The following is a 19456-nucleotide window of genomic DNA, read 5'->3' as shown; positions in this document are numbered from 1 at the left end:
GTTTCTTTTTAAGAACAAGGTTCTTTTTACTTTCTAAATGTGCAGTTAAAAGGAATATATTTAATATATTATCACTCTACATAATAGCTCTGTAAATAGAGTGTAACACTTTGTTGGCTTCTGTAACAACTTTAACCCCAAATTCTAGTGTAGTTCCACACAGAAGTTTGTTTTCACTACCAGAATGCTCCAGTGCAGGAAGCCCTTCTCCATGCTGTGATTCTGGGGCCTAGGTACCTGACATCAGTGGTCCTCCCTACAGCTCTGGAGCTCTCTGAAACCAGCCAGTGAGCAGAGGTGGGGACTGATGTAGGCACTTCTTTAAAAAAAAAAAAAAAAAAAAAAAAAAAAGCTCTGTCCCAGAAGTGATCCACAAAACTTCCACATCTATTCCATGGAGAGGTATGAGCCCTCACGGTCCTACCAGAGTGCTGGTCCCAGATGCAGCCTGGAGAAATGTCATCCCTGGCTGGACAGCTGTCTCCCACGGACGACTTTATGGGAGAGGAGTGTGGATTTTGTGAACACGTAGCTTTCTCTGCCATATGGGGTTTTGGTATGTCCTAAATAAATTCTATGGGTGAGCTTCTAAGACTGAAATGAAACATCCTGCTCCCCATTTCCTGACCTAGAAGCCCACTGACCCCCAATTTAAGGACCTGCTCACAGATGACATCCCTGAGAGATGGTTTTCCCTCTGCCTATGATGCAGCATCATAGCCAGTTTTTCTCTCAGAAAGTGGGTTCAAACTTGGCTGTAAAATATTGAATGATCCATACACTTTACAAGATACCTGTCTGTTTTGCCCAGGTCACATATTTTATGGGAAAAAAAATTTAATAATGTCATACAAGGTGTATGTAATGAAATTATCCTGGTGTCAAAAAGGCTAATTGCATGAGCGGAGTGCTATTTTTTAAAATAAATATATGCCATGAAGTAAGAGGATGTGCCTTTTTGAGAAGTGTCTCTTGAGTGATAATACAGTTGGCACCAGTTAAGATGGAAATGAACAGGGGAGCCTGGGTGGCCCAGCCAGTTAAGCTTCCATCCACTCAGGTCACGATTTCACGGTTCCTGAGCTCAAGCCCCGCATCAGGCTCTGTGCGGTCCGTGCAGAGCCTGCCCCACTCACACTCACTCTCTCTCTCTCAGAAATAAATGAACGTTTAAAAAAAAAGGATGGAAATAAACAGATTTTTTCAAAAGAAGCACAAGCTAAAGGAAGAATCCCTCAGCATGAGTCAGAATAATAATTTACTTTATACCCAACAGCTTCCTGAGATGTGGAACATTTTATCTATTTCGTTCTCAGATGGGCAAAACGAGGTTTACAGAGCTTCAGTCTCTTGGCCCAAACTCACATCTTCTATCGTACCATGTTGCCCCTCGGGCTACCTGTTTCGGGTCCCTGCTCCTCCACAAGTACCTCTGTGTCTCGGCTGATAACTTGGTCTCTCTGTGGGTCATACTTTTCCCGTCTCTAAAATGGGAATTAAATGGGCTGGTCCCCCAGCCCCAAAGCTAATTGAGAGAGCATGTGAGACTATCTCTGCTTTTTAAGCGATCCCAAACTGGAGTATTGGATTTAACACTACGTCGAAGTTTGTATTCACAAAGATTAAGCGCTGATGACATGATAAGAACAGCTAGTGAGTAAAAAACAAAACAAAACAAAACAAAACAAAAAAACTATTTTATTTGTCTAAATTTAGCATTCAGCATCTCTGCTAATTCAAAATTAAATTCCTCTTGTCACAAAACGATTGGGAAATAACAGCAAATCCTTCAGAGATCTGGATGAAGCACTCCTGTATGAACAGGTTTAAAGACACCAGTTGGGAGGCCTGCTTACTTAGATGTGGCTGTTCTTGGTGTAGTTTGCACAATGGAGAATTAACTGCAGTGTTTTTCTGATGCTATAGAGTCACAAACACTGCATGGTCACTGTTGAAGGAACATATGTGTATTCCAATATGTTTTACATTTTGTAATGTTTCACCTTTCAGATGAAAGATTTTCCCTACTTGTTAGACTCCAGTACTTATTATTATTATTATATTATTATCATTATCATTATTCTTTTGGAAAGTCTGTTGAAATTCCACTTGGTCTCACTGGAGATCGGGGAATATTAAAAAAGAGTGGTTTTTACTACCTCAACAAAAAGATGCATTTATCATCCAGGAGGGAGTATAGAGCTTCTGAAAAACAGTTTAATTACTGGCACGGAGCGAGACCTTTGCACAACGTATTTGAAGAAACATGAAAGATTAACTTTCATTGGCTCTTGGGACATCTGTCGCAAACTTTAGGAAATGAGTAGTTAAGCACTGGCCCAGCATACCCTCAACCCCAGTGAAAGTTACTTGGTGTCTCTGATTCCTTTTCCTAGTCAAGAATCATTGACTATCAAGAGAAGGTTGTAAAATATTATACAAATACTAACAGAGTAGCCAGATTCTTTAACTAGCTTGGTCATTATCCCATAACTTCCAATTAAGCTCTCAGGTTCATTGCATTCTATTTGTTAGTAAGGGATAGTGCCCAGCCAGCTCTGGCCAAGCAGACCCTGATCCTGTTGTTTTCTCTTCTCTTGTTTGTTCCCCAGGAGAAACAGGGACAAATGGGGAGATAGAGTCACGCTCGCAAACCTAACAATACTAGCAGCAAGTAGCAAGGAGAAAGCCCAAAGAGCTGGTTGTCCTAAATCCTAAATTCTATACCCAAATGCTGCTGTTCCCTTGTGCATCAGGAGGCTGGATTTTGCCAAAGCGAGTACAGCATTGTCTTTAGATGGGAGATACTTATGATTTTAAACAAAAAGCTTTATCCTCGGGGCGCCTGGGTGGCGCAGTCGGTTAAGCGTCCGACTTCAGCCAGGTCACGATCTTGCGGTCCGTGAGTTTGAGCCCCGCGTCGGGCTCTGGGCTGTTGGCTCAGAGCCTGGAGCCTGTTTCCGATTCTGTGTCTCCCTCTCTCTCTGCCCCTCCCCCGTTCATGCTCTGTCTCTCTCTGTCCCAAAAATAAATAAACGTTGAAAAAAAAAATTAAAAAAAAAAAAAGCTTTATCCTCTAAGAAGCATGATATTTGCAGAACATGCTGATTGGCCTTCTTTTCCACAAAGAAAGCATACACATAACTTTTGGATCTCCTTTCTGATTTTCCTACTGGAAGCTTCCTTCAGCTTTTGTTCATCTGTAGCCCACTTTGGCCTGTTCCATATAGGACAAGAACAAATTGGCCATATAACTGGAATTGCTGAGAATCCAAACTCTGATTTTAATGTCCTTTATAGAATGAGCCAACGTGTCTATTTTTAGATACTTGTTCTCCCTTGTCCCCATTTCTGTCTTCCCTCTATTTTAGGTTCCAGTGAGCAGTGAAATTCCAGACGTTGACATGAAGAGAGGGTTTAGGATGAATCACAAACAGTATGACTTTTACCTGGAAAACCTAGTTACTTGGACTCCCATGATAATCTGTCCAACTGGGTGCTGCCACTTGCCCACCTATAGGGTCTCATGAGGACTGACAGGCTGTCCTTTCCCAAATACCAGGACTCCTTCCTCCAAATGATATAAAAGTTAATTATTTTTTTTTAAAAAAATCCCTATTATATAAGATGAATCTCTGAAAAGGAAAAAAGTTGCTTTCTTTTTTGCCGGATCCTAGTACTTATGGCCTGTCTCCCTTTTATCTATTCCAAAGCAAGTTTTCTCCTTTTTCTGCCTTCTTTTATTTTTTATTTAAAAAAAATTTTTTTTTCTCAACGTTTTTATTTATTTTTGGGACAGAGAGAGACAGAGCATGAACGGGGGAGGGGCAGAGAGAGAGGGAGACACAGAATCGGAAACAGGCTCCAGGCTCTGAGCCATCAGCCCAGAGCCCAATGCGGGGCTCGATGCGGGGCTCGAACCCTCGGACCGCGAGATCGTGACCTGGCTGAAGTCGGACGCTTAACCGACTGCGCCACCCAGGCGCCCCCGCCTTCTTTTAGCTTAAAAAATACTTTGGGGAGTTTATAGGGCACAGATATTTACAAGAAAATTAAAAAGATATTTTTTTAAAAAAGTTTACACACCATGCCTTTTTTCTCCAAGATATAAGCCCCTGGGGGAGGATCATATATAATGTGTGTTTTCTCCTCTTAACTTGTTGGAATCTGCAAATGGTTCAGCGATTGGTTACAATTCTTGGATTTGTAAAGCCGCTTACTTGATTAAATAAGTAAAACATGCTCTATATCTTGATTGATGAAGTATCACATGAGTGTTTATGTAAAAAAAAAAAAAGCAGATGCCCCAGAAGTATCACCTAAATTTAAGTGAAGTTGGATTTTTTTTTTTTTTAAAGATTTAGCCCACTGTCTAATGCAATACCCTGTTATCCATTCTGATAGCAAACTGCTCAACTACCTGCTTTAATGGAGGGACCTGTTTCTACCCTGGGAAGTGTATTTGCCCTCCAGGACTAGAGGGGGAACAGTGTGAAATCAGTGAGTATTGACCTTCTGCATTCTCTTTTTTTCTGGGGGGAGCTTCAAAACCCCACCCAACGCTATCATCTAATCAGTGAGGAAGCTGAAGCCCAGAGACCATGAAGAGCTTATCTAAGGGCTCAGGCCAGTGGTTCCTTCTCACTAGATTTAGCCACCATTCACTTAGGCTAAAGGTGGGGGACGGGAGGGGGGGGCGGGGGGCAGAGGGTGCCATAGCTTAGCTCAGATGACTCACAGCAAATACTCTGATGCCGTCTCATCTGGGCTTGGGTTGTTTGGCATGTTGCATTGCTTCTTTTTAGTGAGTTTGTCCCCTTCTCATTGTGCAGAGCCATAGTTTCAGCCTGGAAATGTAGACCAGAGTTTTGGGACAGGTGAATGTGTTTATCTACCTGCAGGCATAGAGTTTCTTCCCTGCCATTCACTGCCACATTTCTTGAATCAGACTGAGCCCATTATCCCACCTAAGAGAAAAGGACAAGTTCAAGAAAAAGGGGAAAAGCGTGCGCAGCAATAAAAAAGGACAAACTAATAGCATACACAACATGAATGCATCTCATCGATGTTAAGTAAAGGAACGAGGTACAAAAAAGTGCATACAGCACGATTCCATTTTTATGAAGTTTAAGAACAGGCAAAATTAATGGATGATAGTAGAAACCAGGATAGTGCTCAGGGGCAGAAAGGAACTTTATGGGCTGCCAAAAATGCTCGATATCTTGACTGATGAAGTATCACTTGAGTGTTTATTTATGTAAAAAAAAATAGTTGAGCTGTAAACTTTAGATCAACGCAGTTATGCCTTCACTATGTGTTTGTCATGCTTCAGTACAAAGAAAGAAAAATGTAAGGGTGGAATGTGGTAGATAATCATTGTTTTCAGAATCAGGATATCAAACTGCTTATCCTCCTGGCTCTGCCCCCTGCCGGCCTTGCAACCCTCAGCAAATCACTGAAGCTCTGAAACTCAGAAAGGAGACAACAGCACCCTAGTTTGCTTTAGGATCCAGAAAAGAGATGACACCAGCACTCCGTTCAGAAAGGAGCAAAAGGAACATGAACATGTCTGCTACGGGTGCCGTGTCCCTGCTTTTCTGGAAGCTCTGGAATATGGCATTTTCATTTCCAGCTGTATCATATCTGTAAAATACTGCTGGTTAGTACAGCCATGGTTTCTGAAGTTGCAGTAGGCTCAAAATTAAATAATATTGACTTGCAATTTTGACTTTCAAGCTCTAATTTGTGAGTTTCTGTACGTTAGTGAGTAGTAGATGAAGTAACCACTTTTTTATAGAGTTCAAACGAAATACCTCTGAAGTTTCCATAGAACATGTAATGGATTGTCAGGATGTGGTTTCTGTTCTTATTAATTACCCTGCCCTGATAAAGATATCTCTGAACTAACTCCCCTCAAATTTCTTTTTCCATACTTGTTCTCAGACTCCACATACTTAGATCATATTTAGGAATCTTTGTTCATGGGCTCATTTCTCTTTATGTAAATACCCTTTCATGCTCTTGGGTTTACGACCTTTCCATTGGCAGAGACAATGATTTCTATTTGTTCCCCCCCCCCCCTTAACTGCACCTGAAATGTAGGACTTTGAAAGCTCCTGATTATCCTTATCACAAGTTATGCTCAAACCCTTCTAGGAAGTGTCCTGTTTCTATTATAAGAACCAAGAAAATATGGAAATAGGTCTTGACTTGATAAGCGCCTCTAGTATAGTAGAGACAAAGAGTTGAATTATGAATTCTTATTTTTAAATTGAGATATGATTCATATACCATAAAATTCACCATTTAAAAATATGCAATTCAGTATATTCATGAAATTGTACAGCATCGCTTCTGTCTCATTCTAGAATATGTCATCACCCACAGAAGAAACCCAGTACCCATGAGCAGTGATTCCCTATTTCCCTTTCCCCAAGATACTGGAAGCTACCAGTCTACTTTCTGTCTCTTTTTTTTTTAAATTTTTTTTAACGTTTATTTTATTTTTGAGACAGAGAGAGACAGAGCATGAACGGGGGAGGGGCAGAGAGAGAGGGAGACACAGAATCGGAAACAGGCTCCAGGCTCTGAGCCATCAGCCCAGAGCCCGACGCGGGGCTCGAACTCACGGACCGTGAGATGGTGACCTGAGCTGAAGTCGGACGCTCAACCGACTGAGCCACCCAGGCGCCCCTACTTTCTGTCTCTTAAGATTTTCCTATTCTGGACATTTCATATAATAGAATCACACAATATATGTCCTTTTATGGCCAACTTCTTTCACTTAGCATGATGTTTTTGAGGTCCATCCATGTTGTGGCATGTATCATTACTTCCTTTTGATTGCTGAACAGTATTCCATTACATATATATGGCTGTGTATGTATATATGTATATGTGTGTATGTATACACACACACACACACACACACACACACATATACACACATACACTATTCTGATGTAATTTATATTTTCGTTTCCCCTGACCTCTGTCAGGACAGATATCGTCTCAAACTTCACTTTGACTTAATTTGAGATACTCTTGCCAATTAACTAATAACATCATAGTTAGAAATATCTGGATGTACATAGTATACATTTGGTTTTTCTTGTTATTTAAGGTTCATAGATATCCCAAGAATCAGTGAACTTTCAGGTAAAGAGTTTAGGGGCGCCTGGGTGGCTCAGTTGGTTAAGCGTCCGACTTTGGCTCAGGTCATGATCTCATGGTCCGTGGGTTCGAGCCCCACGTCGGGCTCTGTGCTGACAGCTCAGAGCCTGGAGCCCATTTCAGATTCTGTGTCTCCCTCTCTCTCTGCCCCTCCCCTGTTTATGCTCTGTCTCTCTCTGTCTCAAAAATAAATAAACGTTAAAAAAAATTAAAAAAAAAAGTTTACATGAATTATTTATACTGTATTATAAATGGTTTTTTAAATAACTTAATGGGTTCTTATTATCATAAAAATCCTCTGTATAAAATTTTCCTTATAAAAAATTTAGAATACTGAATAAAACAATTCAAGATCACCCATAATCCTAAGACCCAGTGATGATAGTTGTTGACACTTATCATAAACCATTTTAATCTGTTTTCTATGTGAAGCAGAGCTCCAGTTTTAAATTATCCTGCAACCTGATGGGCAGAGGAAGTTTAATGTCCTTATTTTGTCAATCCCTAGCTCATTGTTCTCACTGGACTCATCCACTAGTTATAATAAGAACGCTGATTAAACAGTCAAATCTGTTTGTCTTCAGGCAATGCTTAGTCTGTCTGTTTTAGGTAAAAATGTGGTGTCATCTTTCAAGTTGACTCACTTTCCCCACTGTCTAAATGGATAGAATCTCTTGCAAAAATACTTTCAGGAAAAGGAAGTCGATATTAAAGACACTTACAAGATTCTGAATTTTAAAACGATCACACCTTCGTGAGATTCATAAGATTTGGCTTCATAAGATTTGATTTGGAATGGCCTTTAGACAGCCATCTGCAGTCACATTTCTACTGTGTGATAACCAGGAGAGAATGTCCTTCTTCCTGGCTGTGGTGAACCTGAGGACTCTCCCTTCCCTCTGACCAAGAAAATAAAAATACCCATGGAGTCAATGAAAAGTCTCTCTCTGCCACTCATTCTCTGTGATATCCCTGTCTACCAAATTCACCTTTCAATGAATGTGAGGAAATTTGGGCTCACCCAGTATTTCATAATAAGTACTATCTTTTATGCCACATAATTATTGCCCCACATCTTGTTTATTTGAAAAACCCAAGTGCATGACAGAGTACCATGCTATCCAATTTTGTGCATATGATGGGGTCAGATGCTTCATTGATACAAATGAAAATTCAGAATTCGGTATTCTTTTCCTTTAGGTAAGAGTTGGGATCTTGACCACATGGTAAATGCTATTCTTTGTATACAAACTTAGCCAAAAGGACCCTTTATATTTTTAATGGTTAGTGAAAAGGTGGTATTCTATGATTAAGGTTATTTTAATGCCTTTTTCTAGAACATCCCTGTGTCAGAAAAACCTGTAGATATAATGGCATTCCAGGTTTTCAAGAGACTCTAACGTATCAATATTATGTCTATATTGTCTCCACTAAATGCTGCTTTGACCAATTTATACATGAAGAAGGTCCTTTCGGGTAAGTTAAAAGAGAAGCAAAATAATTTGCACATGGAATTCATGTGTCTCAAACAGCGCTTGCCAGTAAATCATATTGTAGCTCACTTCCTTCAAAGCTTCATTTGGCCATAAAAAGAACAACTTAGAGAATAAAAGTGTGTTGTTTTAGGATAAAAGTTTCATTTCTTCTCCTTATGTGCTGAGGCTTTTGTAATGAGTATTCTGCTAAAATGTAGAAAATAAAAAGAACAACCATTAAAAAAAAATCCAAACTCCTCTAGTACCAGTATCTAATGGCTGTTTTCTCTCTTTGGAACATCATTACGCCAGTCAGCTCTGGGTGAGCAATCCTTTTCCTTCTACTTCTTCAAAACATTCAGCCTTAGGATGGCAAATTCTAGATTGCAGAGGGAGAATAAATAGCTTCTGGAGTAAAAAAGAAGACAATCATTATGTAATTTTTACATCTAAGGCCCTATCCCAGCTCTAAAATCCTGTATCTAAAGAGCTGTGAACACATTAGCAATTCTCATTTGGTCCCAAGATCGAAGAAAGAGTGATGTATCATTAGGATCTAAGACATTCCAGAAAAATGCGCAGGTGTGGTATCGGGCCCCTTTGGTGCCCTATCTCATATCGTTCTCAGCCAGCCTCTTACTCCAGTTACTGCTATGGCAACCTGTTTTGCACAGGCATAACCTGATTGCCCCTTTTTTAAGTTTATTTTGAGAGAGAGAGCCGGGGAGGGACAGAGAGAGGGAGAGAGAATCCCAAGCAGTCTCCATGCTGTCAGTGAGGAGCCCAACGCGGGGCTCCAACTCACAAACCTTGAGATCTGACCTGAGCCAAAATCAAGAGTCAGCCGCTTAACCGACTGAGCCACCCAGGCGCCTCAGGTTGCATCCTGTCTTAGCTGCTCCACACTTCTCCTGCTTTCTACCTAGAGACTCCTCTGAGTTCTAAAAAATCAGTGTGCACTCACATAGTGACACATTGGAAGTGTGAGGAAGCTATCCCATCAGGTGACCCTCGGCCAGTGGGAGACAATGAAGAAATGCTCCCCTCTCCCTTCTTAAAAGTGACTTGAGGGTCCAGTCTCCACGGCTCCTCAGAAGGACCCAGCAGGATGGAGCCTGGTCCAGGATAGAGCCACGGTGATGGCCACCCTGCAAATATACTTTTGTGTTGGCTTTCCCTCCTTCCATTTTTCATTCTCCCTGTCCCCCCATCCCGGTTTCCTGGGGTTACTTCACCAAAGACACTCTCTGCCTGCAAGCCAGCCCTGCTCTCTGGGGAATCCTAGGCGGAGAAAGATCCTGTCAGGTACAGGTGCAGGCCTGCTTGCGGAAAGAGTGACATTCAAAGTCTGAGCTCCGAGGAAAGATCATTTAGAGGTTAATTCGTATCTTAACTTTTACTCTATCTTAAATTACAAGTGTTTATGAATCAGAAGTTTATTCTGTTTATAAACAAGTAATATCAATACATTTATAGAAATATAAATGTGTGGGCAACACATTTACCGTCGAAGATCTAAGTTAGAAATCCTAAGTAATAACACTAGCCTGTTTGTCCCAAAGAATGGAACTCAAACAGTCTCAAAGCCAGAGTAGGTCGGAAACAAGTGGGAATCGCTGCCATTTAAAAAGCAGTTATCTTCTCAAAGCCCTGCCCTTCCTTTGTAAAATGTGATGACCTCTGAACGAAGCACTGAGTTCCTTGCCTGTTGGCATCCTTCTCTTGTTTCAGGCAAATGCCCGCAACCCTGCCGAAATGGAGGTAAATGCATTGGTAAAAGCAAATGTAAGTGCTCCAAAGGTTACCAAGGAGACCTCTGTTCAAAGCGTAAGTATCCATACACAGAATCAGCCTGGCTTGGGGGAGCTCTTCCTACATTACTTCCTCACCCACTGCATGTTGCCTCGGCATTACAATTAACCTCTCTTCACTGACATATATGTTCCCTTTACCTAGAAGAAAAACACTGTATGAAATCCATGCATGTAAAAACAACAACAACAACAACAACAATAAAAACCAGACATATTCACACACAAGCAACTGAACTTTTTAACTATTTGGAGTTTTCTTAAGGAAAATAAACTTCCATTCCAGCAGTTTCAAGGTCCTACTGAGCATCTTTTGTGAATGAGAAGCATCAAGATTAGTTTAAGATCTCTGTCAGGACTTAATTTTATTTATTTATTTATTTATTTATTTATTTATTTATTTATTTATTTTTTAATTTGAGAGAGACAGAGAGAGGGAGGGAGGGAGAGAGAGAGAGAGCATGCATGTGTGAGCCTGGGCAGAGAGAGAGAGAGAGAGAGAGAGAGAGAGAGAATCTTAGGCTCCACGCTCAGTACGGACCCTGACACGGGGCTCAATCCCATGACCCTGAGATCATGACCCGAGCCAAAATCAAGAATCAAAGGTTCGACTGAGACACACAGGTGCTTCAGGACTGTTTCAAAAAGTCCCAGACTGACTTAGAGCTGGAGATTGGCTTAGGGAAAATAAAAGGCAACAGGGGATGAAACCCAAACTAACACATTCTAAAGAACTACAAGAGGAGTGCCTGGGTGGCTAAGTCAGTTAAGTGGGATCTCAGGTCGCGATCTCCCGGCTCATGGGTTCGAGCCCCACATCAGGCTCTGTGTTGACAGCTTGGAGCCGGGAGCCTGCTTCAGATTCTGCGTCTCCTCCCCCCCTCCCTCTGCCCCTCCCTTGCAAGTGCTCTGTCTCTTTTTTTCTCTCTCTCTTTCTCTCAAAAATAAATTTAAAAATTAAAAAAAAAAAAAGAACTGCAAGAAAAGCAGCTGTGTGATTCTGTGGAACAACGAAAGCTCAGGAAACGCTCTTTTCTGTCTCCTCTGATTCTAGCTGTCTGTGAGCCTGGCTGCGGTACACATGGAACTTGCCATGAACCCAACAAATGTCAGTGTCAAGAAGGCTGGCACGGAAGACACTGCAATAAAAGTGAGTGTGAGCCTTCTGAAGAAGGCTTCTGAACTAGCTGTATAGATAATAAGCCACTGGCCCATTTTAGACACAAAATGAAACGGGCTAAATTCAACTATTTCATTTTGATTGATATCTTCCCTGTTGGAAGCAGGAGTCCAGGCATCGGAGAGATGCCAGTGAACAGAGAGACAATGCCCTGCCTGGCGGAGCCCAGGTTCTAGTGGGAGGGACAGTTAGCAAGTGAACAAAATAAACAACGTGGCTGCTATCCATCTGGCGGTTGGAACTCCGTCTCCTAAGCGTGGGCCCGCTGTCCACTTTTCCTCGGAGGGAAGGAAGGCTTCTGTCATACCACAGCCTTCAATAGCAGAAGCCCACACTGTGCCTGTCATGTCGGGTCTCCAAACTAATGGGCACAAATTGAACAGATCATTTCCACCTCAGATGTTTTCCTAGATCCACGGTGTTCAGAGGGTGGTGCATGTACCCCAGTGAGTACAGAAATGATCAGCTAGGCTGAGGGAAAATATCTAAGCATGTTATATGTAAGTATATTTATCCATCTCAATCCAGAGCCTCTGATTTTTGTGCATATTTTATAATGTTCACATTATATTATTATGATGTATATCTAATACATCTACATGCAGGTATACACGTTTGTTTGTTTGTTTGTTTGTTTGTTTAAGATGGGTTTGTGTCTAGTCGAGGTTACACTAAGCCATTGATTTGAGCCTTTTTCACTCACTGAGTGGACTGTATGGTAGATTGAATTGGCTTCAGATGGGCATAGCTTAACAAGACTTGCAGCTTCTCCGGAAAATAGTCCTTTCCCCAGGTGGTAATGGTTGAACGGTATCCGTGCTGGGACATACTTGGGGGAAGGCTTTTTTGAACTAAAAGAGACCTGTAGAAAACTAACCATTTCTGGAGACCTTTTGGGAAAGAGTAAACAAAATCCTTTAAGGGGCCCTTAACTCGGGATACAAACCCTAAGGTTTGTCCCCAAATCAAAGTAGCTTTCAAGACGTCCTCGGGCCTAGGGATGAGCCGAGGTCACGCACTGTACCTCCCAGGCCTCAGTTACAAAGATCTTCTGAGACCCCACATTTGGGGCTTGGTGACCAAGAGTGATGGCCAGAGAGTAGAGGGGCCCCGTTCCTGCTGATACACCCATCACTCCTCCAGAAAGATGGCAAGTTAGGAGGCCTCAGGTGGCATCGGGGGCCTCAGGTGGCATTGGTGAGCAATTCTCACAGGTCTGCCAGCCCCAGACATCCTCATTCACAGACCCGGTGCTGAGAGTGTTGTCATTTTGTCATCGACTACGTGGCTCCCTCGGATCAAGGCATTGCACCAAGAAGATGCCCTGGTGCTTGACTAAGATGCAAATGTGTTTTCTGGGAGAGGCCACCCAGCCATTTGGTACATTAGCTTAGAGAATTGGGCTGGAAGAATGAGGTTTATTTTGACCAGGGGGTGGTGACTAGGAAGCTCTGAGGCACAGAGTTCTGCTGGGAACAGATTCCCAGCGAGGTGACACTTTGGGAGGTCCTGGGCACCCAGACATGTTATTGGGGAGGAGGACACTGGAGACAGACTTCCCGGCTGAGGCTCACCCCCTGCCAGCAGGGAGGTTCGGGCTTCATGGGTGGCGGGGAGAGCAGCAGGGTAGGGATTTACTCCAGCGCGTTGTTGGCTCATGTTCTGGCTGTTCCATGAGCTACTAGCCTACATACTGACAATTCAAAGAAACACATTCAGGAACAAAGTATTCTGTTCTCAGTAGTTATTTAATGGCATGCTTGCATTTAAAAACCACAGGGAACAAACGGAATGCCAAACTCGACTCTAATGCCCAGGAAGATGGTGGGAGATTTTTAAAATGTGATTGCTGTCTTGGATCCGTGTTAGAAAATCAGTAGAAATGAGTCAGTGCCCCAGGCACCTCCAGAGGTTCACAACCAGGAGGAAGGGAGGCCCGAAGCTATGTTACTCGGTGTTACAGTTCACTTACAAGTGAGCTGGAAATGCACAGATGCCCACCTTGACTGAAACTGACAAATCCCCATTGATAAGGAGTCAGTTCAAACCGTAAGCCTTCTCTAAAATGTATCATAGAAGCCCTTACTTCTTACCCAAATCCTATTTTATGTAAGTGCAATAGCCACACTTGATTGTGTGATTGATATGAACAGTGGGGGTGTTCTGGATCAATGTAATCGAGGCTGGTTTTGCAATGCGGTGAAAATAATCGAATCCTCTGCAGAAGCATCCCTGCTTTGGGGACCTCAGTGCTAAATCCCTACCAGCCCTTGGGTGGAGAAAATCATTCAGTCACATTCATCCAAACTTTGATCAAGAGTTTCTGCATGGCCAAAACATAGAGTGAATCAGAGCTTCAATGGAAGCCAGATTGGATGTTTCCTAAAATGGGTTTCTTTTTTAACAGAGACCCTGAACCTGTAACATCTCTTCATTCAGGTGGCTTTTTGTGGTGACTGTGGTCTTTCACTCTGGGATGAAAAGGGAAAATGGATTTCATTTGAATGGTTAATAATGAATCTGAAGAGCCCGTTTTTGTAGTTTCTTTTCTTTTAAGCTGTGAATAATTTTACAGGGTACGGAGCCAGCCTCATGCATGCCCTGAGGCCAGCAGGCGCCCGGCTCAGGCAGCACACGCCTTCACTTAAAAAGGCCGAGGGGAGGCAGGATCCACCTGAATCCAATTACATCTGGTGAACTCCGACATCTGAAACGTTTTAAGTTACACCAAGTTCATAGCCTTTGTTAACCTTTCATGTGTTGAATGTTCAAATAATGTTCATTACAGTTAAGAAAACTGGCCTGAATTTTATTAGCTTCATTATAAATCACTGAGCTGATATTTACTCTTCCTTTTAAGTTTTCTAAGTACGTCTGTAGAGTGATGGCATAGATTTTCTTGTTTCAGTGTTTTGGGACAGATTTGATGTTATGTCAGTGGATCAGGTTAAAACTGTGTCTTTTCAGTTGTGTAGCTGGCAAATTATTTTCCAAAATTGCAATGCATTCACGGTGTCAAGGGGCTGGGGAACACTGAAGAAGATACGTGGAACAAAAAGGCATAAATCACAGCGTTTGGATGAAGCACTTAATTGTGTTGAAATTACCACATTTCTAGTGTTATTGTCAGGTATTTAGACATTTGTCACATTTTTAAAATTCCCCTTGTTTGTAAACTCTCAACACAATATATTTTGACCTTACCATGATTCCAGAGAATTCACTAGAAAGAAAGAACGAAAGAAAGAGGAGAAAGAACACTGTGGCAGTGGCATTTAACAATATAATATATGTAAACACAATAAAATAGGGAATATAATGTATGGACTTTTGGCATTGGCTTGAAGCAATATAATATATTGTAAACAAAACACAGCTCTTACGTAATAAACATTTTATACTGTTTGTAGAAAATAAAGGTGCTGCTTTAGTTTTCAGAGGGTTGTATGGAGTGGTCTTTGCACGTGCTATCTTGCGGAAATAAAGTTGGTTGCAGTGAGTGGTAGTGAACACCCTGTAGTTATCATGAAAAAGAGAAGATGTTCCCATCTCTGACCCTGCCCTGCTCCCCAGGCGCGCCCCTCCCTCCCAACTCTCTGCCTTGGCTCTAGCCACACCGCGTTACACCTTGGGCACTGCCTGCGACCTTCCTGTGTATGTCAGCTCCCGTGTAGTTAACATTTCTTTCTTTTTTTTTTCAATATATGAAATTTATTGTCAAATTGGTTTCCATACAACACCCAGTGCTCATCCCAAAAGGTGCCCTCCTCCATACCCATCACCCACCCTCCCCTCCCTCCCACCCCCAGTTGACATTTCTTTCAAGAAGTCTTCTCTAACTAGAATGTGTTAAATTTCCCTTCAGTAGGAGACTTTCTAAGACTTTCTAAACGTGTCAGGATGTTGCAAACAACAAGTGCTACCATTTATTCAAACCTTACTGGTTCCCAAGGACACTGTATGTGTTATCTTACAATCCTGTGAGGCAGGTATCATTATGCCCTTCTACAGATAAGAAAACTGAGGTAGGGAGATATGAAGCAGTTTACCCAAGATCACACTTGAGAGGGTCACGTTTGCTTTTTGTTTTTTGTTTTTAATTTTTTTTAACATTTACTATTGAGAGACAGAGACAGAGCATGAGCAGGGGAGGGGCAAAGGGAGGGGGAGACACAGAATCCGAAGCAGGCTCCACGCTCCGAGCTGTCAGCACAGAGCCCGACGCGGGGCTCGAACTCACAAACTGCAAGATCATGACCTGAGCGGAAGTCAGACGCTCAACTGACTGAGCCACCCAGGCGCCCCTAGAGAGGGGCACATTTGAATTCATGTCACCTGACTTGGAAGCCTTAACTAACACTAGACTATTCCTCTTCCTTCCCTTTTCTCAGCAACTACAGTAGAACACAAAACTCCACAAATCCTAAGTAGGTGCTTTCCAACATATTTTATTCTCTTCATCCTTCCAGGGGAATGTGGACTCTATTTTATAGAAAATCTAAAGCCTACACGTTTTCTTTTCCTGGGCAGTGGCATAACGATTTGTGCGGTTTAGGGGCATGACGTGTTATGGGAAGTGATCAAGGGAGAGTCTGGAAGCAGACTGAACACATCTCGTTGTGGTCCTAGACCACAGCAATCTTTCTCCTCTAACTAGCCAGGGCCCGGTGTGCCAGCTTCTGCTCACACATACTTGGCAAAGCCAGTCAGGACCCAGGGAGCTAACCGTGGGGATCTGAATATGAGAACCAACTGATTTAAGACTTTGAAGTAAAAATCCAGATGCTTGATGATGAGGATCCAAGATGGCGACAGAAAGTTAAGTTTGGGGATATGATAATAGTACTAAGAGCTAGGGGCACCTGGGTGGCTCAGTCAGTTAAGCATCTGACTCTTGATTTTGGATCAGGTCATGATCTCACAGTTTGTGAGATTGAGACCCGTGCTGGGCTCCCCATTGACAGCACAGGGTCTACTTGGGATTCCCTTTCTCCCTCTCTCTCGCGCGCATGCACACACACACACACACACACACACACACACACATGTGCTCTCTGTCTCTCTCAAAATAAATAAATAAACTAAAATAGTCCTAATAGCTAACACTAATAGTACTTAGTTTATTCTAAGCCCTTTACCTCATGAATGAGTAATAGAAAGGTGGAAAAGTTAGACTGAAGGCAGGGTAACAAAGCACAATAGCCTAGGCTGGTCATCTCCAAACCATTTGACTCCACACTCCATTGGAAATGTCTGAGCGCATAGTCCTACATGTACTTATATTTATTTACATATATAACTGGCATACATTATAAAAGCAGAAACTTGGAAGAGATAAAAATATTAATACTTTCACCACTCACCCAGAAGACAGTTTTATATGCACCCTGGAGTACAGGCCCCCACAGGAGAACTCAGGCAAAGACATCACTGAGGAAAACACATCGGATCCAAAATGGCTTTAGAATTCTTGTGTCTGCACTTGAGAGGGATTTCAAACATAAGCAAGGGACTGGGTCGCCGACTGCATGTAGGGTTTAAGAAAAGAGAAAATCTGGGGCTCCTGGGTGGCTCAGTTGACGAAGCATCCAACTTCGGCTCAGGTCATGATCTTACTACAGTTTGTGAGTTCGAGCCCCACGTCGAGCTCTGTGCCTCCGTGAGGCAATTTTTCTCAGGGCCCATTTCATATCCTCTGTCTTCCTCTCGCTCTTACCCTACCCCACTCATGCTCACTCTCTCAAAAATGAATAAACATTTTTTTTTAAAAAAAGAGGAATGTGAACAGTGATATGAATGACCAAGAAGAAACAAGTAGGGCTGTGGTGAAGGCTTCCAGAGATGTTGACTTTGGTACTGAAGATGTTGAGTTTAATGTACCTGTGTGGGACATCTTGGTGGAAATGACTGGTAGTCATTTGGAAATACAGTTATCAGGAGGTTAGTCTGATAATGTGTTGATTATCAGTTATAAGTGAATGGTACTAATTATATATCGAATTATTTTTAATATACACATATATAACAGCTTTATTTGGTGAAGTACAGTATGATTCACTTGTATTTTATTGTGTCTTTAGGTCCTATACAGTTAATACCATTTGCTGCTTACCTGTGTGCATGTTTATTTACACAACAGTAGAGCCTTTACTATTTGGCAAATTGAGCACTTCCTCCCTCCCTTTCCCACCATATGTATTATGAATCTTCATCCAAAATATGCCCCATGGTTACTTTGTCTGTTTATGTAGAATCACAACGATAGAGGCCAGCTCTTGAAGCAATGAACAATATTGTGGGATACAAAATAATTGCTGTTACTCTTACGAAGTAACCACAAAAGAGGGGAAGGGAGAGGAAGAAGAAAGAGGAGGAAGGGAAAGAGGAGGAGAATTATTTATGTAAAACACTTCTAAACAATAATTTTAAGGTTAAAATAGTAAGGAGTCAAGGCAGTCTGAGAAGATGTATGCTGTTTGGCAAGATAAAATAAGTAGGAAAAATTAGGCAGGAAGAAATAAAGGTTAAACAATAAAACGGGCCCAGGAATGAGGTTAGGACAAAAGGTATACGGGGACCCCCACACACTTGTGAGAGGTAGACCACACGTGTTGCTCCAAGCCCTGTTCCAGCCACCTCAAAGAGGAAATCAGGGCTGGTTACGAGTCCCAAAGACCACAAACAGAAAAACTAGTTGCTCAGGAGAAGTTAAACTATATAAAGCACTTACATTAGGGCTGGCTCAAGGTAAGTAGGTCTGCAGGAAAGCTGCTTTGGCATCCCTTCAAGCGAATAGCCTTTCAAATATCTCTTCCACATATATTTACAGAGGAGCTGCTTAAAGAGGTTTAAAAGGGGGTGGGGAGGGTTGCTGACAGGGTTCAGCTTCTCATCCAGTATCCTAGGCTATTTGTCTCCAGTCCTAAAATGCCATGCCCCACCCAGCAAACAGAAGCTCTCCAGCAAAATCCAGCCAAGATGCTCAGAGAGAAGTTCATGGAGCACATTGATCATGCTCCTTGAAATTCTTAGCACCTCCCCACGTGGCTTCTCAAAATATTCCCTTCAATCGTGTACAGTACTCCTCCTAAAAGTTTTGGTAACTAGATTGTTGTCCTCATCCCATTCCCTGTCCGGTGATCCTTGCGGCACAATATTAGCTCGCTGTGCTAGGCATCACCCCAGACGAGTCAGCCCTTCCACCAGCCCTGATTGCAAGTGGAGAGCAATGTCTCCCGTGGGTTCTCCTAAAGACGTCCGAAGGTCACATATGACACAATGTTCTCAGTCATATAGACAGAGCAATAACAGATAGGACTATTCTTTCCACGCTCTTCAAGAAGGCACATATCATCACAATTAGTACAGTTCAAGAAAAGCATTTCTACCAAAATAAGGGGGGATAAGGAAATATCATGAGGTGAGAAAATTTTAAGTTAGTTAAATGAGCAGAATGTTTGGGTGGCAGTTGAATAAGTGTCCAACTCATGGTTTTGGACCAGGTCATGATCTGATGGTTCATGGATTGAAGCCCTGCATTGGGCTCTGTGCTGACGGCATGGAGTCTGCTTAGGATTTTCTCTCTCTCTCTCTCTCTGCTCCTCCCTTGCTCATGCTCTCTCTTTCTCTCTCAAAATAAATAAAATAACCTTTAAAAAATAAATAAATTCGTTAAATGGGAAACACTGACTTTCAGAAGAATTTCTTGGGGCAAAAAAAAAAAAAAAAAAAGAAAAAGAAAAAAGAAAGAAAGAAAAGAAAACAAAGGACTCCAAAGACAGGAATTTTGTCGTCATAATTTTTAGGCAGTTTATGCA

At 42.1% G+C, this 19456-nt stretch overlaps 1 protein-coding gene across 1 annotated transcript in view; it reads left to right on the top strand.

Annotated features, from left to right (window-relative positions):
- Positions 1-15076, top strand: part of WIF1 (WNT inhibitory factor 1) — a 71772-nt gene extending 56696 nt beyond the window's left edge. Inside the window, exons 7-10 of the mRNA XM_045464858.1 lie at positions 4405-4500; positions 10380-10475; positions 11514-11609; positions 14215-15076. Coding sequence (XP_045320814.1) covers positions 4405-4500; positions 10380-10475; positions 11514-11609; positions 14215-14336 — 410 coding nt within the window. The 3' untranslated portion in view covers positions 14337-15076. The remainder of the gene's footprint in view (positions 1-4404; positions 4501-10379; positions 10476-11513; positions 11610-14214) is intronic.
- Positions 15077-19456: the final 4380 nt, after the last annotated feature.

Source organism: Leopardus geoffroyi, chromosome B4, assembly GCF_018350155.1.
Source record: "Leopardus geoffroyi isolate Oge1 chromosome B4, O.geoffroyi_Oge1_pat1.0, whole genome shotgun sequence".
Classification (NCBI taxonomy): Eukaryota; Metazoa; Chordata; class Mammalia; order Carnivora; family Felidae; genus Leopardus; species Leopardus geoffroyi.
This window is presented reverse-complemented; position numbering and strand designations above follow the sequence as displayed.